At 36.0% G+C, this 25078-nt stretch overlaps 2 protein-coding genes and 1 non-coding gene across 4 annotated transcripts; 2 read left to right on the top strand and 1 right to left on the bottom strand.

The window, feature by feature from the left end:
- The first annotated feature begins 180 nt into the window (after window positions 1-180).
- Window positions 181-18283, top strand: Rabex-5 (Rabaptin-5-associated exchange factor for Rab5). Of its 2 annotated transcripts, XM_089698821.1 has the most exons (12): window positions 181-371; window positions 702-831; window positions 2220-2393; window positions 3399-3622; window positions 4287-4396; window positions 6653-6819; window positions 7657-7790; window positions 9025-9135; window positions 9545-9655; window positions 15856-15990; window positions 16923-17939; window positions 18202-18283. In XM_089698821.1, exons 2-11 carry the CDS (start codon window positions 702-704, stop codon window positions 17883-17885), a joined length of 2259 nt encoding a protein of 752 aa, XP_089554947.1. In that variant the 5' UTR covers window positions 181-371; the 3' UTR covers window positions 17886-17939; window positions 18202-18283. The 2 variants fall into 2 exon arrangements, with proteins under 2 accessions (XP_089554947.1, XP_089554946.1); XM_089698820.1 differs by lacking the exon at window positions 181-371 and having other exon boundaries at window positions 448-831.
- Window positions 16767-16839, top strand: TRNAF-GAA (transfer RNA phenylalanine (anticodon GAA)). The gene has a single exon. It is a non-coding gene; the product is annotated as a tRNA-Phe (tRNA).
- A 1846-nt stretch (window positions 18284-20129) lies between the features above and the next one.
- On the bottom strand, window positions 20130-23209 carry LOC149485567 (E3 ubiquitin-protein ligase SIAH1A-like). Its single transcript, XM_089698819.1, has one exon. It carries the CDS (start codon window positions 22814-22816, stop codon window positions 21971-21973), a length of 846 nt encoding a protein of 281 aa, XP_089554945.1. The 5' UTR covers window positions 22817-23209; the 3' UTR covers window positions 20130-21970.
- Between the last annotated feature and the right edge of the window lie 1869 nt (window positions 23210-25078).

Genomic DNA, 25078 nt, shown 5'->3' with positions numbered 1-25078 from the left:
CATCAGATTCTGGTTTACCTATACAATTCATTATTTATATTATATAGAAATAAAAAAAAAATGTATTCACCAAGTACATGGTAAAAAATGCCATGTTTTGTCAATATATGGGGAAAAAATTTACGATAGAGCAATCTGTAGTTTTGAAATGTCAACACTTATTTTGACATTGACAAATAATGCAATAATAAATGTCCAAACTCCAAAAAGTGAATCAATTTCATCAAAACATTGTATCACAAAGCATTGTATTAATTCACAATAAAACGTATTCTGCATTTATGTCGCTTTATATTAATTTTCCAATACATGTAAAGCAACGGGTGTGCTTCAAATTTGATACATTTCGAGGAAATCTGCACTGAACAAAGGTAAGTGACGAAATAAAGATATGTGTTTGATTTAATACCATTATCGGTTGTAACTCGTAATCGAGTCTATCTGAGATAAGGCCAGCATATATAACGACGAGGGCCGTATAACGGCCATCGTTACGCAGCAACCTGCGATGAATTTTAATATTATTTTATGGGATTGCTGTACAATCTTGACTGGTCAGAAATGGGCTGAATTATTTGTGGAGTCGCTGTTTGGTAGACTATTTGAGTGCAGAGCGTTAAAATTGGCTCTTTAAAGTCGTGAAAATGTGGTTTGGTCCAAATCTGCAGAGGTCTTATAAGTATATGATGTTTGCTTCTAAGATGCCATCACTGCGGATAGATCAGAGTGACCTGAAGTGCAAGAATGGATGTGATTACTTTGGGAATCCACAGTGGCAAGGGTACTGTTCCAAATGTCACCGAGAGCAGCTGCAGCGGCAGAGAAGAGCAGGTATAGTCAATTTATAATACAGTTATACAGCTTGTATGTCTATGCTTACATTTAAGTTTATATTTAATTTGCCATACTTTTAACTGACTTAATAATGCAATAGGCAATTAAGTCTTTGTTATTAATCTGTAATAATGAATGATAATGAATCATTAAGAAGTTGCAATAGTAATTAACTTTAAAGAAGTTTAACTTGAAACATAATACTACTTATTCACATAATAATAATAAATTTTTGGTCATCATGGTTCTCTAAGACTTCAGTCGTTGAACTCAACTTTTATTTGTGCAGTTATTTCAAGCAAAATAAATATTTTTGTGTTGGAAGTTATTTATATACTATTGATCATATTTATATTGACCCATCCGTCTGGTTGATTAGTACTATCTTTATTAGTGTGTGGTCATAGTCACAAGTGATATGATTCTAAATCAAATATTGGACATGATAAATTTTACCTGCGTCTAATGTAAAAATAAATCGAAATAAACAAGATAGTAGGACTTAATAATACCTATGGAAATTTACGTATGTTTTTGCAAATAATTTAAGTGACAATCTTGAAACGTCGCTTAATATTATGGAACCAGTACATCAATATTACCTTGTATATATCTTTACTGATCAGTATGCAAAATATATATACGGTAAAAGAGTGAATATATTTGTTTTTTTTTTAATTAGGTACATAATTGAAAAATTCTTGGAAATTTGATTATGTTAACCTCAGTTGTAATATATGTATATTTTTAAAATTAAAATTATGGAACTTGTACTTTGTAGACTCACAAAGTAACTTATAATTCTAGTCTATTGAAATGACTAGACTATAAATTTATAAAGCATTTGAATGCCATAAAACCAAAAATATCAATGACTAGACTAATAAATAGTCTATTTGTAAAAGGTCATGAAGCCTAAGGCTGAATTGTTTACAAGACTTTATCAATTAAGGTCAAAGGGCCAATCAGGAAGTTATATGAAATCAAAGTAATGTAACAATTATCAAAACATCTTATCTATGTATCTATATTGATTACTATCTTAAGGTTAAGTTCAATTAACATTGGTTAAATTTATCTATCAAAACAGTATATTACCTTTAGCAATTTTCAACTGCAACTATATCAATGTATATGTATATTTTACTTTTTATTCAAGCTGCATGTAACAGTTAACAGCATCAAAATTATTATCATTCTTTTTTCTCTAATTTAAAATTAGGCGCCAAACTGTAAGATTTGTTGAAATAACGGTGGTCTTTCAGTAGAGACAAAAAAAAACAATATTTTAAGTGCTACAACACTAGGTAATAATTTTTTAATAAAATAATGGTATTTTATTAAAAAATTATTACCTAGTGCTATTTATTTATATTTTTCTCCAGAAAAAGCATCATCAGCAACTCTGCCAAAGCCAGAACAGAAGAAACCGGAACGCAGCTTGAAGCTGTCGTCGCATTATTCTTTTTCAAAATTTGAAGAGAAAAAACTCAGACAGAGTGAAACTTTGAAGAAAGCCAACCTTCTTAAATTCAGCGTTTTCAAAAAGAGCAGCCAAGGTATGCCACTAACTTATGGAATATTAAATCGAGCCATAATGATCAAAACAATTGTGGGGTTCTATTTTGCTGTTTTAACACATTTCTGCTGCTAAGTATGCCGTACCTTCTCAAGATTTATAAATATATACTAGATAATAAATCTAGATATACTAGAAGAATAAATCGATTGTCATAATATCTACATATTAACGCCTATTTACCACCTGAAAGGCGTGGACTTTAGACATAGTCTGTGTTCTAAATCAAGCAATTTAACCGGCGAAATTTATACATGAATCAGCTTTTATGTAATCATAAGATAATATTATAAGCTTCTCGCAAATCTTGTCTCTGTACAAGCCTTAACATTTTAAGGCTAATTGGGGTGCAATCTATATGTCCTTATCATTATAAGGACATATAGATTGCACCCCAATTCTGTCAGCGAATTTATCACAAATGTTCAATTCTTATCTTATCATACGGACCTAGTTCTATAAAGCTGGTCTATTAATTTTCTCTATTTCTAGATATGGTCAAGATACTCCTCTTCTAAAAATAGTTTTAGTAACTCTTACCGAATTTGCTTCAATATTACAATCATTGCACATTGCCACAACAATGAACAAGTTGTAGGTACCTAAATATGTAAAAGATATCCGACAATTACTTATTAATCGAATTTGGAACTCTTAATTAATTTATTAGCAATTCAGCAAACTTGTTCAACCAAGTTACATAAAGAATTAAAGAGTTTTGGAAGGCCTAGACAGAATGTACAATATCATTCAAATGTACTTTAGGTTCTCATAACAAAGTCTGCCCCAAAATTTCATACCAGCCATAAATATCCACCCTGAGTAGCCAATACCTAAGTTTGACCTAAGTAACCGAAAAAAATATGCGACAATATAATATTATTTAAAGCTAGGATACACTGCAACAGCTGGCAGTAGCTCTAAGAATTACGCATCCCTCAACCGAAGGTCATACCATATTTTGACAGACGCCTTTTCGCCATAGATGACCACGAACACGCGGCGGAGAAGCGGCCGCCGGAATTCAAGATTCCCGCTCTGGTCAACGAGGGGATGAAAAGAGATTTCCGGATTCGATTCTCATATCTAACACCCCAAATAGATAGGGATGCAAGAATATTCGCACATAACTTCATCATGGACGTCATTAAGTGCTCCAATGTTATGACGGTGGATGAACTTTCGGAGCGAGTCCAGAGGCAGTATCAGGTAATTGGAGTTATTTTTTCAGCTTGTTAAGTCTAGTATCTATTTTTCCTGGGATTATTTTACATTTATAATTAAATGCTGTATTGTTCTTGATCTCAATTTTATACTTTGATATCTCTGGCGTTATTGATAATAATTGTCCTTTGATAAGTCTTTTGTGCTGAAATATCTGAATATTATGTCAAGAGGACACGATAATTGTTTGATCCTCGCACCATATTTTTTTATGTTCAAATTATGTTACGTACCGTACCTTTCTCAAAGAATTAGCAGGTAGCATATTTATTGTCAATTTAACAATTAGAAACACGAGCCCAATATATCATAAAAATTCCTATTTAAAATTCCATGTTTTAGACATACTCCTGTGTTTTTGAAGTGAAAACTTCTTTAGCGGCGTTGGGTATAAAATCTTAAACTCGCGTCAGGACACGTGGCCTGATCGAAAAAGCGTAAGACGGATTTTTTTTTAGCCCTTATATTCCATGCGTAAGACTGATACCATTCCAAAATATCAAACATGCTGAACGTTAAATAATCAAGTTTTCACTTCTGCCGGCACTCCCGGAGTGCAACCCGTCTTTTTTTTTTAATTATACATACTCATGGGAAAGTTATCAAAGTATAGATAATGCTCATTGATTTTATTAAATTCGTTTCCCAGCGTTTCATGAAACATATGGATACATCAGCGCATTTTGCAAACGTCGACTCTGATACCAAGGAACTTCTCATGGACTTTGTCGAAAAACACTCGATGACATATTTACATGAGTGAGTATGAATTATTTCTTGAGTTAAACAGGGGTCTTGTTCAATCTATTATTACTTCTTTCGGAATTATTAAAAGATTCGTCCTTTTTTGTATTATCTAACTCGATTGCGTCCTTTTTTGTATTATCTAACTTGGTCGCGGTGGCTCAAGATGATGGAACTACGTCTTATTCTAACGTGAGGTCAGTTGGGAGGGGGGTTCCGCAAGGGTCGATTCTAGGACCGTTACTATTTATTCTATATGCCGGAGATATAGGGGACTGTATAAAAAACTGCAGATACCATATGTATGCGGATGACATACAGCTCTACATATCATTTCCACCCAACGAAATACAGACAGCTTTGAAAAATCTAGGGGCCGATTTGGATAGGATAGTGAAATGGTCTGAAAATAATACACTGATTCTCAATCCAGACAAGACCAAATATCTTATTATGGGAACAGCAAAACAAATTGAGAAGCTTGAAAAACAGCAAAATATAGAAGTGTCAATTAAGGGCACGGTCCTGCAACGTGTTAATGAAGCCCGCAATCTAGGAATTATATTTGACGAAGGTTTGAGGTTTGAAAAACATGTGAACAAAATAATTTCAAATTGTTTTTATCGTCTTAAGGTCTTATATCGTCTGAAGCGTTATATAAATTCTGAAGTAAAGGTTAGATTATGTGATACATTAATTCTCTCAAAATTTGATTATGGAGATACTGTATACGGCCCTCGTTTACTTAAAAGAACTAAAAATGCTATTCAGCGGGTTCAAAATGCATGTGCTCGATTTTGCTGGAACATACCTTCTAGGCATCATATATCACCTTATCTTAATAAAGCCAAAATATTAAATATGGAAAATCGAAGGCACATGCATTTTGCCACCTTACTATTTGGGATAGTAAAGTCTACTAAACCTGAGTATCTCCATAATAAAATAACTTGGGGGCGTAATATAAACAGCAGGTATAATACTAGGGCAACTCCGTATATAATGTATTTTCAAAAATTTCATACAAACGCATTCAGAGGCAGTTTTAAGTACAATGCAACTAAATGTTGGAATAACCTGCCTCCTCCTTATCGTAACATTCAATCTGTGACTAATTTTAAAAATAAATATAAAAATTATCTAATCATAAGGCAGGTAGGCCAGCTTTAGTTGCATCGTAACTAAATGTTTCACATTGTTTGCTCCCCTTACAACCTAGTCAATATATATGTAGTAAAGTTTCTATAATTCTATAACATACAAATTATAATGTAATTATGTATATTGTATATTTATGTAATATGTTTTTCTTTTTTAATATATTAATTATTTATGTATACCTATTGCTTTCTCTTAACTATATAAATATATTATTTAAAAATTTACACTGTTCCTTTGACTGTCGAGGAGGGCCCACTGAAAACCGGTGCTGCGATGCCTCTGCATCACAGAATATCACCGAGTGGTTCCCTTTTTTAATGTTTGATGCTGCACAGACCCTATGTGTTAATGTTAAAATCAGTATTGAATATAATTTTCTGTTTTCTTCGCACTCCAAACTTTATTGTATTTTACTATTCTCTGTTTTTTTCCTGTGTGGCAAGACATTAAAATAAATGTATTTTCTTTCTTTCTTTCTTTCTTTCTTTCGATTGTTGTCTCTTTATATTCTTCCGGATTCTTTAAAAGATTGGTCCATTATATTTTGATCATCTAAATTCTAACACAAAAAAATTCCTATATATTATTATATGTATTCCTAGAAGCTTAGTTTGATATGATACATTTATCTCAATAATAGTTGATATTAAAATATTTCAAATTATTTATCTAATCACTATAGGCAACTAGATAAAATGAGCTTAAACTAATCTCAAGGAAAATTGAATGATTATCCGTTCCGTAAAAATATATCTTTTGAGATTTAAAATGGGCATTAGTACAATTACTGATCACTAGAAAATTTTTGAACTTTATGTATTTACCTTTAGTACCGTAGGTACTTACAATAATGTCCTAAAAGCGTTATTAGACAAGAAAAAGTTTAAGTTAAAACGTTTTTTAAACAAGTTTTTCCATCCTGAACCGACAAAAAAAAATAGCGACTTACCGTTACAAGCGATTTCCAATTTTCTTGATTGTAATAAGAATTTTTTAGGCCGTTCTTGCTAAACTTTTGACCATAAATGTTTGTGGTTTTAACTTTTTTATTTATTGCATTACGTTTTGCAACTTTTTACGCTGGATTTTATATTATCTCGTTTATTTCAGGTTACCATCCGTAGTATTTTCGCCGAGCGGCACGGACGACGAGCGGCTCGACCGCGCGATGTCGGAGCGAATACAACAACTGAGCTGGGTCGGCGAGAAGCACCTCGAGTGCAAGCTCGACCGCACCAGCGCCGCGTGCCGCCAGCTGCTGTACAAGGCGATCAGTGGTGAGTGTGCAGACAGACACACACACAAACATACAGAAAGAAAAGTTTATTTAACACAAATTATTAAGAAATAGAAATAAAAATAGTAAGTACTTATTTTTAATCAGTGTGGTGCTAAAACGGGTCGCTACTCAGCATGTGCTGCACTACACATACACATACATTCACTTATATGCATTCACATTCATACACCAGCAAAGCAGTTCGACAGTATGATAACGATCACGCTCACGAATTGTCTGAGACAAAACTCTGCCTATGCCTTGGGCAGAGTTTTCTAATCAGTTTAAACAATCGATTTTGAACATTACTGCAAAGAAATAAGGTGTTAATTTGAATGAATACTTTCTACTATGCCACTCGAATATTTTTAACGACCATTTATAGCTTGAGCACAGTGATTGTACCGCGCCCTAGATATGTGCGATGGACCGGGTAAGAAAGAGCACGAGTTAGAAGTTAGAAAGAAACGGAACGGTCGGTACTCTCCCCCGCCTCGCCGCGCACACACCTAAGGCGCGGTACAGCGGTTGCGGTCAAGCTTTAATACGCGATTGTGAGTCTTATTGTTAATTTTATCTGTAATTGTGTATCGCAGACATTGAGTTACTATGTACTACGTACTAGAGAGGACATCGCTACTACACTTTTTCTAACACGAGTTACAGTCAATCGTCAAAAATTTTTTTTTGTTACATTGATTGATTTTAATTTATAAGTAATAATAGGCAGAATATTTGCAACTTGTATGACTCACTAGCCGCCCCGCGCCGCCGCGCTTGTCGTACAGTTTTTGTTCGCGGTGTCCTCTCTATAGTAATACCTCAATGTTCGCAGAGCTGCTGGGCATGGACGCGGCTCTCTCACCAGGCGGCAAGGTGTCCCGCGTGCGGCGCGCGTGCCGCCACGTGCTGGCGCTGTGCGGCGCGCCCGCCTCCGCTGACGACCTGCTGCCCGCGCTCATATTCACTGTGAGTGCACGAATGTTCGCTGCACTTCGCGAAATGCGAAAGCTTTAATTAAAAAGTCGGACACAAAATGTCCCAAGAACCGAAACAGGGCGATTCGCGCTCTTAATGATCCCGTATTAACGGGCGGCGCTAGAAACCTGTTGAAGAGGGCGAATCGCCCTAAACAACATTCCCATTCCCCACACGGCCTCCGTCGGAGGCCGTGTGGGGAATGTTGTGTGAGGACCCTTGCTGCTGCTCGCTGCAGGCTGACGGGCGCTCTGCACTTTGCCGGCGGGCACGAGCTCGCCAAGCAGCGGGTGCGGCGTTGCCACACGTCTGACATGCGTGCAGCGCGCGGTGCGACGTTGCCGCTCTGAGGGGCTAGTGTGAGTTTGATCGAGTACGAAACGTTACTATCGCGTCTGCGTCACAGCCGAATTAGTATGGGAAATCGAACAGCGGACATTCTTCCCTGCAACAGCTCGCAGATCTCCCGCGATACCACGCGGGCTCGATTGCACTACAGCAGCACACCTCTCGGACACGACACCTTGGACGATTCAGTCCCACCAGTGCCCCGTCTGTAGTTACAGGCGGCGAAGGTGTAGTGCATTCAAACGTACAGACACGCACGTACATACGAACGTCCATGAAATATTTTATTATTTTTTTTAAAGCTTTTATCTCAAACTTTGAGCGCGGTGACCGAATATAAAAATTCCGTAACGAGAAACCTAACACCCCCCACTCCAACCGGTACAGCGATGCGATGCTATGCAATAGCTTTACCGCGGCAGTCCTCGAGTGCCACACGTATTTTTTTTGTATTCAATGGTCCATTTATCTAGGTAAGCTGTTATTTTATAATAACAGCCTAGATGTTTATTACATCACACTTCCGCCATTGAAAGGGGAGAAGCAATGAAAAAGGCGTTTGCTGTGTAAACAGGAAGCAATGAAAAAGGCGTTTGCTGTGTAAACGGATGTAAGTAGTTTTGAAACCGCAGAGTAAACTAGCATGTTATTAAAAAAATGTTGTGTGGTTTTATGAAACCACGGTAAAAGTGAAACTGTTCGAACGGTTCCGAACACTGCTTTGTGTAGCGCATGTCGCGTGACGGTCGGCTGCCGAGTAGGTATACCTACTCGGCAGCCGCAATACACGCGACATGCGCTACACAGACCAAAAAGTTTCACTTTAATAAAATGTGATCTCTTGCATTTTATATTTAGTTAAACCTCTTCTTAACAGGTATTGAAGGCGAATCCACCGCGCCTAGTCAGCAACATTAACTTCGTGACGCGGTTCTGTAACGCCCAGCGCTTGATGACCGGAGAGGGAGGTTATTATTTCACTAACTTGGTGAGTTTTATATTAGACTAGCGTTCCGCCCCGGCTTCGCCTGTGGTACCTACATGTTTAAACTATCCTATTTCTCAAGTTGGATCGAACTGCACATGGTGTGCGAATTTTATTATAATCGGCTAAGTGGTTTAAGAGTCCATTGAGGACAAACATTGTGACACGAGATTTATATATATTAAGATTTAATATTGTTTACCTTATTATTTATTCATTTTGACAAAATTTTGTTTAATTTTAAAATGAATGTATGCTGGATTTGAAAGCACCCGGTCACAATTTTAAAGCACTAATTAAGTTGCGTCAATCAAAATCCAATATGGCGGACGAAGAAATTTACTATTACACTACTTTTATTAAGAAAAAAATAATTCGACATATTTATTAACCTTTAATATAACATTTGCAGTGTTGTGCGGTGTCCTTTATCGAAAATTTAACATCTGAATCGTTGAATATGGACAAGAAAGAGTTCGACTGCTACATGGCGATGCCCGCGTCCCTTGGCGGTAGTACTTGGGTGAGATTTTATTTATTTTTAAGCTATTGCATAGCTTCTATCGCGGGCCTTGAGCGCGGGGACCGAATCCAGAAATTTAGTAACGAAAAACCTCACGCTCCCCACTCCAACGGGCTCGGAGATGTGTCTGGAAGGCATAGCATGCAATAGCTTTACCGCGGCAGTCCCCGAGTGCCACACGTCTTTTTTATAGTTTATTATCTGATGTACATATAAATATGAAGCATAAAAATAATATTTCTACACGAAAAATTTTTCAGTTTTTCAATTGTCTAATTAATTTTTTGTCTCAACTTATCATTTTTAGATCTTAGCCCATAATGTATTTGTCCTTTATAGGAAAGTCTATTAATTAGAAATATTGACTTAAATTATAAAAATACTGGATTTTTGTCCCGTTTTATGTATAAAAACTGAATTTATTAAGCTATTGCATAGCTTCTAACGCGGGCCTTGAGCGCGGGGACCGAATCTAGAGATTCCGTAATGAAAAAAACCTCACGCTCCCCACGGGGACGGGCGCGGAGGTGTGGCTTGAAGGCATAGCATGCAATAGCTTTACCGCGGCAGTCCCCGAGTGCCACACGTCTTTTTTTAACATTTCTTGTTTCATTGTTAGCATGTATTTCATTTCCCCTACACACATACTTTGGAAAAAACCTACTTTACCACAAAAAAGTACTAATATATTTTAAAAATATGTAAAACTAGCTTCCGCCCACGACTTTGCATCCCCGTTCCCGCAAGAATTTCGGGAAATCCTTTCTTAGCGGATGCCGACGTCCTAACATCTACCTGCATGCCAAATTTCAGCCCGATACGTCCAGTGGTTTGGGCTGTGCGTTGATAGATCACTATATCAGTCACCTTTGAGTTTTATATATATAGATATAAATTATTAATTTATATAATTGAGTATTATTAGTTATTATAATTGAGTTAACGCCGTCGCGCCTTACGGTCCACACGTCGCGTACAGTTTATTTTCACGTAACTTACTTTTTACTCTCATGTTTATAATTATCCCACATAGTCTCAGTTATCACTCATCACTATCTTTAAAGTGCTACAACAATCCTTAATATCAGTGCAGTATAACTAAAGTAATACCAGATAAGTGCAGTTAAACGTTATTATTTAAACGCGTTGCTAAGCCGTTCACTCGCTGAGTCGCTCCGCTCATGACTCACGGCTCCGCTTGTGCGCATGACCTCACAGCGTGACTGGCTTACACACTGTGCGGCATACTGACTGTACTGTACGTGCAAAACAAATTAATAAGTGACTTTTATAAAATAACTGGACTATATAATAACTGATTATTGAATAATTAACCATCTATTTATACATAAATAAATAGTGTATAATTAATATCGTGTCATAACAGCTGAATAATGTCTTCTCAAAAAAACTGTTCAGCCTGCCTCCTTGCAATCAGAGATAAAAACTATTTAACCTGCGCCTCCGAGAATTGTGATAAATTATTTCATCTCCTCTGCGTCAGCCCAACGGCTTTGACAACAGAACAAAAGGCCCGTTTTATATGCCCTAATTGTCAAACCAAATTAAAAAAAGGCGGGGATAACTCAACAACCCCGGTGCGCACTTCCACAGTGGAGGACAATATAACCAAACGTAAGAAAATCAGCAAATTTAGTAGCCCGCAGTCTGGTCCTATGGCTGCCGATCAACCAGCTGGGTCTCATGACATGCAAACTCTTGCCGAAGAAATGAGATTGCTCCGTCAGTCCATGTCTAGTTTTAAAGTTGACCTGGAAAGGGTTGTTACAACACTGAACACTTACCAAGCCCAACTAGAAGGAATTTCTGCAAAAATTGAGAGCCAAGACGTGAAAATTAAACTTATTGAAGAAAAGTATCGTGAAAACGAAGATCTCCAAATAACTATATCCCAACTAAAACAACAACTCGATAATAAATCACAATCCATGCTTACAAAATGTATAGAAGTGATTGGAATTGAAGAAATGCCTAACGAAAATCCCGTACATATTGCTCTAACCCTAGCTAATAAAATTGGTCTAAACATGTCAGAGGCGGACCTTGATAATGTTTCTAGATCCGGAACACGCAGACGGCTAGACAAGACCGATAACAATATCCAGGATCTTACTGCCCCTCGACCGCTAACGATCCACTTTACAAGAAAAATAAAGCGCGACGAGTTTTTAAAATCCGGTAAATCAAGGAGAAATCTCGTGAGCAAGGATATTATTGGTCAAGGACAAGAAAGAAGGGTATACATTAACGAAAGGCTCACAAGGGATAGAAGATTGTTGTTTCGTGAAGCGCGTAAATCAGCCATCACCCACTCCTTCAAATATTGCTGGATCAAAAACGGAACTATTTATTTTCGAAAATATACTGGGAGCCCTGCAATTCCAATTTATTCCTATGATGACCTCCATCGGATTTGCCCTCCCAAGTCAGACTAAAGATATATATAATAAGATAACTCTAAGGAAACCATTCCATGCTTACATTCCTGTTTTAATTTTAAATTTGATATTCTTCTTTTTTGCTTATGTTATTAGTAATTCAGTGGTATATACTACACTACTAGATAATATTCTTAAATGTCAAAATTTATTATTTACAGTTTTACTTGATCTAAATTTTTATTGTTTTTTATTGTATAGATATTTTTGTCCCAACTTTTATAATGCCGATGAAGATATAAATCGGAGCTTGTTTACTGTACTGATCTTTTGTTGGTTGAATCTGTATCCTGTTAATGAATCTGTTCTAAGCTTAAAAATTTACATTTTATTTACACTTACATGGCTATGTGAATATGCTATATTTGTTGTTGTAATTTGCACACTGTTGTTTGTCAAGCCCTGTATTAGTTTTAATTATTGTTTCGTGGTGTTTATAGGTTTTAAATGTTTGGCGGTCTTGAATCTATCTCTGTTTGCATCACACTTTGGAACTATCACATTCTTAGTTATTTATCACCTCTCTATGGTTTGCTGGAACTTAATTCTCTATTCAAATACATACCATAATAATGATTGACTTACGAGTTATTCAGGACATAGATAGTTCCAATAATAAAATATGTCAAATTAAAGATTCTCCGGAATACTGCACAGGTATACTTTCACATTCTGACCTTAATGTTATTGCAACCAATATAAGAAGTCTTAATAAGAATTTTGATAGCTTTTTAATCACTATGGCTCGTACTAAAATTGAATTTGACGTTATAATTCTAACCGAGTGTTGGCTAACTCCTCATTCTATCATCAACCAAATTAATAACTATAACTCGTTCCACACATCAAAGCATAGTAATAGAGCTAGCGGAATAGTGATCTACGTAAAAAATAATTTAACAGTAATAGCAAGGGAACTGGAAATTACCGATTGTGTAAACCTATACATTGAAATAGCTGATTTATTTTCAATACTTGCGGTTTACAGATCACCCTCTTTAAATCCAAACCTTTTCCTTCAATCTTTATCGCAAACCTTACGTTGTCAAAAAAATTTTCCTTGTCACATCTTCACCGGAGACATAAATATAGATATACTCCCCACATCACAAACACAAGATACTTCTTCTGAATATCTTTGTATCATGGCTGAACTTGGTTATGAAAGTGATATCAACGTCCCTACTCACAATAAAACATGCCTCGACCATATATTCACTAAAACTCAACTCGATAAAATTCCAATAGTTTGTAAATCAGATGTTACCGACCACGATCTTGTTATGCTGGGGATTAGAAACAGTAAACATAAAATCTCGAACTCAAATCGCATTCATAAAAAAATAAATTTAGACGCCGTGAAGCAAGAACTCCTTCTGGTGGATTGGAGTCAGGTTCTCAATTGCAATTCGGCATCAGTTGCAGCCGATACTTTCATGAAGAATATAACCAGCATCATAGAAAAACACTCTAGTATAAACATAATTAGCCGTTCTAAAAACACTCTAAAGCCTTGGATGACTCCAGGTTTAATCCGATGTGGTAGGCACAAAGACAAATTACACTCCGAATTGCGAAAGGACCCTGAAAACCCGATAAAAAAGCGAATTTTCTCACGCTACAGAAACTTTTACATCTCTCTCCTGCGACGTCTCAAAGATGAATTCGACAGCAAAACACTATCTGAAAATAAAAATAACCCCCGATCTTACTGGGAAGCCATAAAACGCATAGCACATTTGAATAGCTCAAAAACTTGTTCCTCTGGCCTTTTAAATATCAAGACCGATCCTCTCGAATCGGTAAACGTTTGCAACAATTATTTTTCAAATATTGGTCTAAATCTTGCTACGTCAAAGTTAAATCAATTGAATACCACAGAAGAATCACTTGCTTCAAACTTCATTCCATCGAATTCTCCGGTTGACTCGTTCTTTTTGCTCCCTACAGATGAAAAAGAAGTCCTGGACATCATTAACGGTCTCTGTAGCAATAGTGCACCAGGATACGACAATATAAATAATAATTTTATAAAAAAGATAGCGAGCTGCATATTGTTACCCTTGACATCAATCATTAATCTCAGCATGTCATCAGGTGTTTTCCCGGAGGTATGGAAATCTTCAATTATTACTCCGATACATAAATCTGGTCCCGCTTCTGAACCTAGTAATTTTAGACCAATCTCTCTACTTCCCAGTTTTTCCAAAATTTTGGAAAGATGCGTGAACAAAAGATTGGTCTCTTTTCTGGAATCACATAACCTCCTAGCTGGACATCAGTATGGCTTCCGTAAAGGAAAGTCTACTGAAAATGCCGTCTCTGAGTTAGTGAATACAATAAGCTCTTCCCTAGACAGTGGACAGGTGTGTGTCGGAGTATTTCTTGATCTGAGTAAGGCCTTCGACACCGTGTCAGTTCCAATCTTGATTAGGAAATTGGAAGGTGTCGGTATAAGAGGATGTGCACTGGATTGGTTCAGAAGCTACCTCCAGGGAAGGACGCAGCGTGTGAGAATTAACTCGTTCATGAGTTCGCCAGATCATGTCACGTTTGGTGTTCCCCAAGGAAGCATTCTCGGCCCGATCCTCTTTCTAATTTATTTAAACGATCTCATTTCTCGCCCTCCTACCGATGCAAATATTATATGTTATGCAGATGATACTGCGATTTTATTTCATGGCCCAAGCTGGGCTGAAGTTTTTCATAAAAGCCAGAAAGGTATGTCTCAAATTATGTTGTGGCTTAATAATAATCTTCTCTCCCTCAATGCTACCAAGACTAAATTTCTATGCTTTCATAAAACTAAGGCAACAGCTCCTAAATCTCTCCCAAAATTTTTCATTCATATGTGCGGTAAATCTACTCACCACGATAGCATTGGCAGCGGTTGTAATTGTGATCAAATTACCAGGTCAGATTCTATAAAATACCTTGGTGTTATACTGGACGAAAAACTCACTTTTAAAGAGCATATTAACGCCATGTCAACTCGAACAAGACGCCTGATATATGTAATGAAAACTCTCAGAACCAAAGTTGATAAACACCAACTTATGACCATATATAAGGTATTATGCCAATCATTAATAACCTACTGCATTTCTGTATGGGGAGCCGCCTCGGCCTCGGTTATCATCAAACTAGAGAGAGCTCACCGTTCCATTTTAAAAGTTATGCTGCGAAAGCCCCCTTTCTATCCTACTGTGTCTCTCTACAGGGATGCTAATGTTTTAAATGTACGAGGACTTTATATTTTACATGCTATCATCTCAATGCACAACAAACTCTTAAAATCTAATTTTTACTCAAATACATCAAAACGGCTATTAAGAGCACCAACCCCATTGACAAAATGTTTCTTTTCCAAACGTTTTCAAAATTTTATGTTCCCATTCTTATACAACAAATTTAGTAAACTTATTAACTTCCGGCAGTACACGTTACTCAATATTAAATATAAACTAATAAGCATTCTAGTGTCCAAAGACTATAAGCAAACAGAACAGATTCTAAGAATACTATAACTGTACAATAATTGTTGAATATAATATCATGTTCAAAGTTGCATTGTGTTAAGCGTGTTGGACCCTTTGTTAACCTACATTTTCATTGTACAATCGTTGTATGGCCCCGCGAGACAGGCTGTGCCTAGTGCGGGGTCCGCTGTCGAAATCTGTACTTATTTTAATAACCTTTCCTTTTGGCAAATAAATATAATTTTTTTATTTTATATTGCAGGCCGCCGCACTATCTCTATGTGGTGCGTCACGTGAAGCGGAGGAGCAAAAATTGCAAGTTGAAAAGTTATTACAAGAGACAAACTGCTTGAAGATAAAGGCCGACCAGTTGGCGACTAACGCTGAGACTTTTGAGGTATAAATAATTATAATACTAATTATTTATTCTTCTTACTAACATTGGGTGCTCTAAATTCTACCATAGATAAAAGAGTAATATATCCGTGTGATGTTTTTTTAAATTTTACTAGATTTCCGCCCGCGTGTTCAAAGAAAAACTCGCATAGTTCCCGTTCCCGTGGAATTTCCGGGATAAAACCTATCCTATGTGTTATTCCAAGTTACCCTCTATATGTGTGCTAAATTTCATTGTAATCGGTTCAGTAGTTTTTACGTGAAAGAGTAACAAACATCCATACATCCATACATCCATACAAACTTCCGCATTTATAATATTATAGTACTAATAATATTATAAAGCTGAAGAGTTTGTTTGTTTAAACGCGCTAATCTCAGGAACTACTGGTCCAATTTAAAAAATTCTTTCGGTGTTAGATAGCCCATTTATCGAAGAAGGCTATAGGCTATATATATATATCATCACGCTAAGATCAACATGAGCGGAGCAATGCGGGTGAAACCGCGGAGCACAGCTAGTGTTGAATAAATGTGTGTTCCGATTTCCGGTGGTTGTTTCATGAAAATGAAGAAAAAAAATGCTTGTAAAAGTTTAAAGTAAAAGTTTTTTTTAATGAACATTAATTGATTATGTGATTGAGTTTTTTATAAGTACCTGTTGTTTTAATTTACGAGAAAGTATAAATATGAATCACAGTAATTATCTTTCTATGATAAGATGTTGATAAAAACATTTACATTAAGTTGATACATAATTTCAACAATTCTTTCACCGCCGAAATAGCTCAGTTGGGAGAGCGTTAGACTGAAGATCTAAAGGTCCCCGGTTCAATCCCGGGTTTCGGCAAAAATTACTTTTTTACATTTTTTATTATTTTTTACATAAGGAAATTTGATTTTACGAGTAAACTTATTATTTTTTGTTCACAGAAAGAAATCGCGAAAAAAGTGCAAGATGTTCTTGCTAAAACGCCCCTAGAAATCAAACCTCGGCGTGAATTGCCTCGTCTCGGCTCTTTGAAATCGACTGGTGTTTTAATTGACTGCGATATTGAAAACCAGACACAGAATCAACAACCACTAGTTGCAAATGTTTCACAAGCAAATTCCGTAGATCAAGGTACAGAGGTACAATCAAAAATTGAACAAACATACAGTAATGGAGTACTTGCTAAGAATATAGAACAAAATCCACCAGAATCTGTTCCTGAACAAACCAGTCAAAATCCCATGCACATTCAAGATATACACCATTTCGAAAATGACACTCAAAGACCACAGTCCGAAATACCTACCAAAATAAAAGATACAGAACCAATAATAACGCTCTCTCGAACACCAGATGACGGAAAATCTCCGTCAAAATCCCCGCTAAATCCTTGGGAATTAAAACAGACCAGTTCCCTCGAACTCCTTACTCCCTCCCCTCTTGGTTTCACTCCTTTCGACTCGAGATCCATAGATGAACTATTGACCCCAGATGAATTCGGCAGCGACCAAGCTCCAGGACTCAGTAACATAAACTATGACATAGATTTATCGGACTTCAGCGGCGATAACAGCCTTGCAGATGATGTCCCGAGAGAGCCAAAAGACCCATTCAGTCCTGACCCGAAAAAACAGTACTATACCTTCGAGCAGAGGGACCCCTTTAGCCCGGTTTTGGATAAATTCGATGAATTCAGCCTCGTCGATACGAAAACGAATGAAACATCGGAGGCGTTTGAAGTTATTCATAGAGCTTCGTCGAGCAGGGATCCGTTTAGTCCGGAAATAAGAGACCCGTTCAGTCTGGAAAGGCCGCCAGGATCTATACTCGATGATAGTAATTCGCCGACATCTGCTTGTCTATTGCCATCGCCATTGCTACCACAGACAAGCAAACCCAATTAACTCTATGGTTATTAAAATCTCTATAGCAAATGGTAAACGAATTATTTATTTATTGTTACACTAGCTTTCCACCCGCGGCATCGCCCGCGCAGTCAAAGAAAAACCCGCATAGTTCCCGTTCCCGTGGGATTTCCGGGATAAAACCTATCCTATGTCCTTTCTCGGGTATCAAAATATCTCCATACCAAATTTCGTGCAAATTGGTTCAGTAGTTTAGGCGTGATTGAGTAACAGACAGACAGACAGACAGAGTTACTTTCGCATTTATAATATTAGTATGGATATGAAGCATTCTGGATTGTATCTAGATGGGAAGTAAACATATAAAACTTTGAGAGCATTACTGCTTCTTAAATAATGTAATTATTTATAGGGGTCGAATTCTGTAACATTCTGTACTAGCGGTCCGCCCCGGCTTCGCCCGTGGAACATATTTACGTTTTCTCTACATAAGAACCATCCTCGTACTTCAAGGAATATAATAGAAAAGAATTATCGAAATCGGTTTAGCCGTTCACACGTGATGCCGTGACAACGCGAAACGGGTGCGGACCCGCCGCCTTTTTATAGCTCCCGCCGCGAAGCGCGTCGAACGCGGCAACTGATACACAAAAATAATCCTTATGGCATGATTCTGTATTCACGCGCGATGACTTATAGCGTATTTCATGTATAACTTTGGTGTTTCTACACCGATTTACATGATTCTTTTACTATAACCTGCCCAGGAGTATGAAGAATAATTGTGCCAAATTTGGTTAAAATCCGTCGTGTAGTTTCTGTTTCTATAGCGAATATACAGACAGACAGACAGACAGACAGACAGACAGACAAAAATTTTACTGATTGCATTTTTGGCATCAGTAGCGATCCCTTATCACCCCTTCATAGTTTTTTTTTAAATATATTTCATGTACAGAATTGGCCTATCTACAGATTTATTATAAGTATAGATGCTTAGATTAAGGATTGGTCTCAGCGCGCGCGCTACGACTAGATACCGCCCCACCTAAAAACAATAGCTCTGTGAGTGCGGCAACTCATTTCTGTAGTGTGTGTTAGGCAATTTGTAAAGACGCTAGTGTGTGTGAAGAATTGAGCTGCCAGCTACATAAATTTTACCTAATAAATGGGAAATCTGGCATCTTGAAAAAAAGTTTGAAAAATATTTTTTTCATCCTGACCTGGCCGGAAATCGAATCCATGAACATGCGACTCAAATCCACTTGCGACGCTACTATACTATAGTCACAAAGGTTGTTTAAAAGTAAAAAAGCGGAAATAAAAAAAAAACATATTATATGAGTCAGTTAAACATGGTTAAACAGAAATAAATTATTGTTATTATACTTTTTTATACATGTGTTAGTAATAGTATTGAAAAAAAAAGTTCAAATTATTGCTAAAAGATTTCCTCAACCACGTGTATTTTTTTGGATATGCAGTACGGCAACATTGAATGGCGTCGTATTTTCGTAGAAAATATTTTCGAAGTAAAGGAGAAATTTCGATTAATACGATACTTAGTGATCGTACGTGATCCCAGTGTCTTTCCTGTTTTTTGTTGTATTATTTTTAAATAGTTTTATGACACAAATAGGCATTTTACTTCAGATTTTGTTCAAAATCTTTATAAACTATCAGTTCGCCCTCTCCACACAATGCTTGTGACACGACTGGTTCGGGTACGCCGAATTCGGCGTACTATTAGTTGCCGCATTTTCCAAGTACGCCGGCGGTATCTAGTCGTAGCGCGCGCGCGGAGACCAATCCATAATCTAAGTATAGATGTAATTGAGTTTCATGGGCTATTTTTCACTTCATATAAATAACAATTATCTTTCAACTGTCTCTCACAGATCTACAATTCTATTAGTGTATACATAAATATATTCCTTAATAAGTTATTTCGGCAGGTACAAACGTTAATAATAAGTATTAGATTGATATCATCTTAACCCCTTTGCAGCAGTCATGTAAATGAAAAAACTTTTAGAAAACTTGTTGTCTTTGTTGAAATATTGTGTGAATATTTTATGGAATAATAAAATTGTTATTTCTGAACTGTTTTCCTTATTTAGCGAGATATGCTTTTTGTCATTCCTTTTATATGTGGTTTATTTGGCAAACGAAATACGACAAAAAATAATTAATAAAGACATCAAAATTGTTGATAAATGGACATAAATTACGATCTGCTAATGCTTTTCTGAAATTAACTTTCGTAATAATAAAAATACACTGTATATTATAAAATTTTATTCAACCAGATACCTTCATAAATTCAGCTTTAGATACACGAAAGATTAAATAATATTTAAGTAATCCTACAAAAAGTTAAAATTGTTGTCAAATACGAATGTTCCGAAAAATTACGACTACAATTAAGTAACATGGATCGCATAAATTATATTTAATAACTAATGAATATTATGAAATTAAATGGTAAAATATTTAGAAGGTACTCAGGGTGTCAAAAATGCCTATGTAAAGTACACACTGTGTATTTTACATAGATATTTAGGTATAACCCATTGCTGTTATTACAGCAGACAATTTAATTTATAAGTTGCACTTGCAATCATACAAAAGATAAATATTCTTCTTATCTCCGTCTCCATATCTTGTTTTTGTAACATACATCTTATTCCTAAAATAGTTAGTGCTCAGAGATCTCCCAATGTAAGATTTTAGCAGGCCACATGCTGATAAAAATTAGTCATGTAACAAATAGAAATACTTTAAAAATGATTTGGGTAAATATGTGATATATTATGTATAAATTAGCCATAATGAAGGCTTCTGTTATAGCTGCCAAGTCTTCATCATAACTATGATAAAAATTATTAATATTGAGAAACATATATACACAAATCATAATACAAACTAAAAGAATTAGGTAATTCATACAATTTATTTTTTTATTTTTTATAATTCAATTTAATTTGAAGTATTCATATTTGTTCCATCACTAATAATTATTTATCAATAAGAATTACTTTTCATATCTCAAAACTCTTCCCAAACATTTTATACACTCAAAACAACAATAATGAAGTCCTAATATGTATATGTTAAACTAGCTTTCCGCCGGTGGCTCCGCCCGCGGTTTCGAAGAAAAACTCACATAGTTCCCGTTCCCGTGGAATTTCCGGGATAAAACCTATCCTATATTACTCGTGGATAATGTAGCTTTCGAATGGTGAAAGAATTTTTAAAATCGGTCCAGTAGTTTATGAGCCTATTCATTACAATCAAACAAACAAAGTTTTCCTCTTTATAATATTAGTGTAGATAAGTAGTTTAGAGCATTACCAAGGTGTTATAGTCCTTGTCTAATTAAAAATATTAAAAATTTGTAAGCATGTTCCTAAATCTCACATTTTGGGATATTATTTGAGCCTATTTTGTAATAATACTCAGTAGAAGCCAGCCCTAAGTATGTAAGCATCACAAACCTTAACACCAATTATACATGCATATTATATACAAATGATAATTTTAAATATTTGTTCATTTGGAATATTATAATCACTTGCACAGAATGTGATTTATCAGTCTACCACAGTACAAAATCATTTAGATTTCAAAGTTGAATATGTCAATTGAAGAATAACTACTATAAAATTGTTATTATTTTGAAATGGTCAATCTAGACTAGATGTTAATTTAATAATTTTAACATTAAAAATATATATATTATAATGTCAAATAAATATGCTGAATATAAAATTGATTAGATTGTGCTTTTGGCAAAAATGTAACTGTCTTCTAAATGATTTTGCATAGTAGCAATACAACCTTTAAAATTTCTTCCTACTTAACACTAAATTGAACACACCTTCACATAATGAAAAATTATTTTTGGCTCATTTCCATGTTGATTATTTGATTACAATACATATTATAAAACATGTCAAAGTCATAGCAACTTACAAATGCCATAAAAATATATTCAAATACTGTATTTTACACATGATAACGGTCACAAAATGGTATCACTATGCGTTAAGAATCACTAGTATTTCTTATTGTTCATTGTCCGTATTGTTTCTGCAACATTTGTGCAGACATTGAAATGCGGATTAGGCAATCGAGATGGTTACATTTATCCCAAGGTTACCATTATCCGCAAACAATTGTGCAAGAGAAGTATCAAAAACGAGGCAGTCCGAGTTCATTATAGCGGACGACACACCTTCATGTATAGAACGAGGCATCGCTTCCCAGGTCAGTCTTCTGCGATGGCCATTTAGTTCCAACCGGTAAGCAAAGTTCTCTGCTTCCTTCCGAGATCCTATGAGTTGAACAATAGCAAAAAATTGCTGATGTCCATCAAATTTTTCTTGTTTTTCTAGCACTAACATAAAATGGTGATTGAAACATGACTGCATCATGACCCAATCAACCGCTCCAGGTAAATTTATATCTGTAGCCAAAAATACTATGTCCTCACCTTGAAGCGTTGTTATGCTCTTGTGCGACATCATCAAGTGAGGCATTACTTGATCTAGACCACCTTGCCATTTGCACGACGCTCCGGGACACGGGCAGGAATACGGCCGAAATTCACATGCCTCTTCATGTTCAGCCTTTTCTGTATGAACCAAGGTTACTGTGCAGCCAGTATTTGAGTGTTTGCATGGAAACATGACATTACTAGCCACTTTTTCCATGGCGAGGTTTCTGATGTTACCGAGTGGGCCGCGGCATGTTGGGCAACAGGACAGCTTCGGTCGACAGCTCGAGCAGACGAGGTGCCCGCTCTGGCATTGAAGGATCGGTGGTAAGACATAGTCGAAGCAGACGGGGCACTCGAATAATGATGCTAAATCCGCAGACATAGCGGTGGGAACGTTCACAAGCGCAGGCACACCTGGGACAGCACAACTGGAACTGCTAGCTCCGCGCCTCTTGTTGATTGTGCTCATGTCACCGTCACGCACATATATTGTCGATCAACGACCAACTTTTTGTTCCTACGTCGTAACGGCACTCTAGAGCCAATATTTAAATCATTTGTAACCTTCCACCGTCGACTTTTTCTTAGTGATAGTTTTGTTGAAATGCGATTCCATCACAACTCTAGGACAATGTTTTATTATCAAAGTGCCTAGTTATTTCATCGGGATTATTAAAAAATACTTCTATCTTTTGTGATTTTAGTTTATTTGGGCATAAAACTGGTAATTTTGGAAGTAACAGTAAATTATTTATAAGTTACGAACGTTCTAGTTCACGATAAAAGGATGATATTTGTCGCACCATTCAATGACGACTTGACCAATCGAAATTCAAGTGACAGTCAGGACAGCAACCATGGTCCATGATGGCATGATGTCAAAACATAGATAATAGACGTTTATAAACACGCTTGACAAACGTTTGGACGATGGCAACAAGTCATCAGTCTATGGATATTGACACAGTTCTAATTTTGACAGTTGGCAGATGACGTTGATTATCATCAGCTGCAAAGAAAATGTTATCACTTATCATATTCCATGATTGTTCAGAATGGCAACATAAAAATAAATAAATTTGACCCAATGAGCAAAATATATTTTTTTTTAAATTGAAATTCGCTAAAATAAAAAAAGATGTGTGGCACTCGGGGACTGCCGCGCCGCGGTAAAGCTATTGCATAGCATGCCTTCAAGCCACACCTCCGTGCCCTCGTGCCCGTCGGAGTGGGGAGCGTGAGGTTTTTTTTTTGTTACGGAATTTCTGGATTCGGTCCCCGCGCTCAAGGACCACGATAGAAGCTATGCAATAGCTTAAAATAATAGTTTCATGCAAATAAAAACACCACATTCATATAACAAATTAATCGTAGTAGTAATATCATAGAATATATAATAAAATATATAATAAGAAGCCGGGGCGGACCGCTAGTAGTGGTATAAATGAGCAAAATATATTATGCCTTTTTCATTCAATATCTCTCAGGTGACGCCGCATTATCCAGCTAGTTCCACTATAAATTCTAATTACCGACCTATTATCAGATAGAACATTTTAATATTGTTATGGTGTGTACCTAAATAAGTATTTTTAGCCTTCGTTAATTTAGTAGTAGCATTTTATTTTTATTAACTCATTGTTAAATTTCTGCATTTAAATTTCTGTCACATACGAACAAAGAGTAAAGTGTTAAGTGAGAGATAAGTAATTAATATTCCTTAACCTTGGGGCTTTAGTTTTGAATTGAGCGAAACGTTACATACCTACCTATATATCATCGTCAATTTTTTGTCTTCCAATTGAATTTTTTTTTATGGCGTTTAAAGCATAACTATACTAATATTACAAAGCTGAAGAGTTTGTTTGTTTAAACGCGCTAATCTCAGGAATAACTGGTCCGATTTGAAAAATTATTTCGGTGTTAGATAGCCCATTCATCGAGGAAGGCTGTAAGCTATATAATTATCATCACGCTAAGACCAACAGGAGCGGAGCCACGCGGGTGAAACCGTTAACCGTAGTTAATTTATATCTAGGCAACGCAACGTTTCGAGCGAATACCTACTTACCTACTAATAGGTAGTTAACATTGTCTATATATAACAGGTATTTTTTTAATGACATTACAAAATATGGATTGGCAGCTAAGATAGGGGAAAATGAAAGGATTGATCACTATCAATAAAGGAATGAACTAGGAAAACTGAGGGACATGATACAAGGTTCTTTATGGGTGAGGACTTCTTCTCCAGCTGTCCAAATTACTGCCGAAGCTTGATTATTGAAAGTTAAAAGTTGTTGTATGTTCACTATGTTCAGTAAATACTTACCGCTGTTTAGCCTCTTATCTATCTATTCTATACTTAATTCTAAAGATAAAAAAATAATAAAATCATGAATTCGGTCCCTTGCGATGTGAAAATAGACAAAGAAATAAACACACGTTGGCATATTTTATAATACATATTAGTAAGGATAAGTAATTTAAATTAAATAAAAATGTGTGCGTGTACCTACTAGTGTACACACGTAAGAAGTGAAACTTATTTTTTCAAAAAATAATTTACTATACGCAACTTTACAGAAATACGTCAATCACGCGTGGTAGGGATAAAAACAAGATGGCGCGTAACGAAAAAATGTTACACTAAATTTTTTTCCAACCCCGATAAAGAAGTTTCACTTAAAAAAAAAAATGGTTGTTTGTAAAGTAGGTTTACGATCGAGAT

The sequence above is a fragment of the Colias philodice genome, chromosome 9 (assembly GCF_061535455.1).
Source record: "Colias philodice isolate Cphi_HAF_F1 chromosome 9, ilColPhil1 Martin Lab GWU primary, whole genome shotgun sequence".
NCBI lineage: Eukaryota > Metazoa > Arthropoda > Insecta > Lepidoptera > Pieridae > Colias > Colias philodice.
Note: the sequence above shows the minus strand (reverse complement) of the source record. Positions and strands in the feature narration are given on the sequence as shown.

What these genes read in the sequence shown, in the direction of transcription:
- Rabex-5 (XM_089698820.1), top strand. Translation starts at nt 645, where the DNA reads ATGTGGTTTGGTCCAAATCTGCAGAGGTCTTATAAGTATATGATGTTT. An exon ending in GCTGTACAAGGCGATCAGTG is followed by an intron (nt 6,820 to 7,656) that starts GTGAGTGTGCAG and finishes CAATGTTCGCAG; the next exon opens with AGCTGCTGGGCATGGACGCG. An exon ending in CTAACGCTGAGACTTTTGAG is followed by an intron (nt 15,991 to 16,922) that starts GTATAAATAATT and finishes TTTTGTTCACAG; the next exon opens with AAAGAAATCGCGAAAAAAGT.
- LOC149485567 (XM_089698819.1), bottom strand. Translation starts at nt 22,816, where the DNA reads ATGAGCACAATCAACAAGAGGCGCGGAGCTAGCAGTTCCAGTTGTGCT.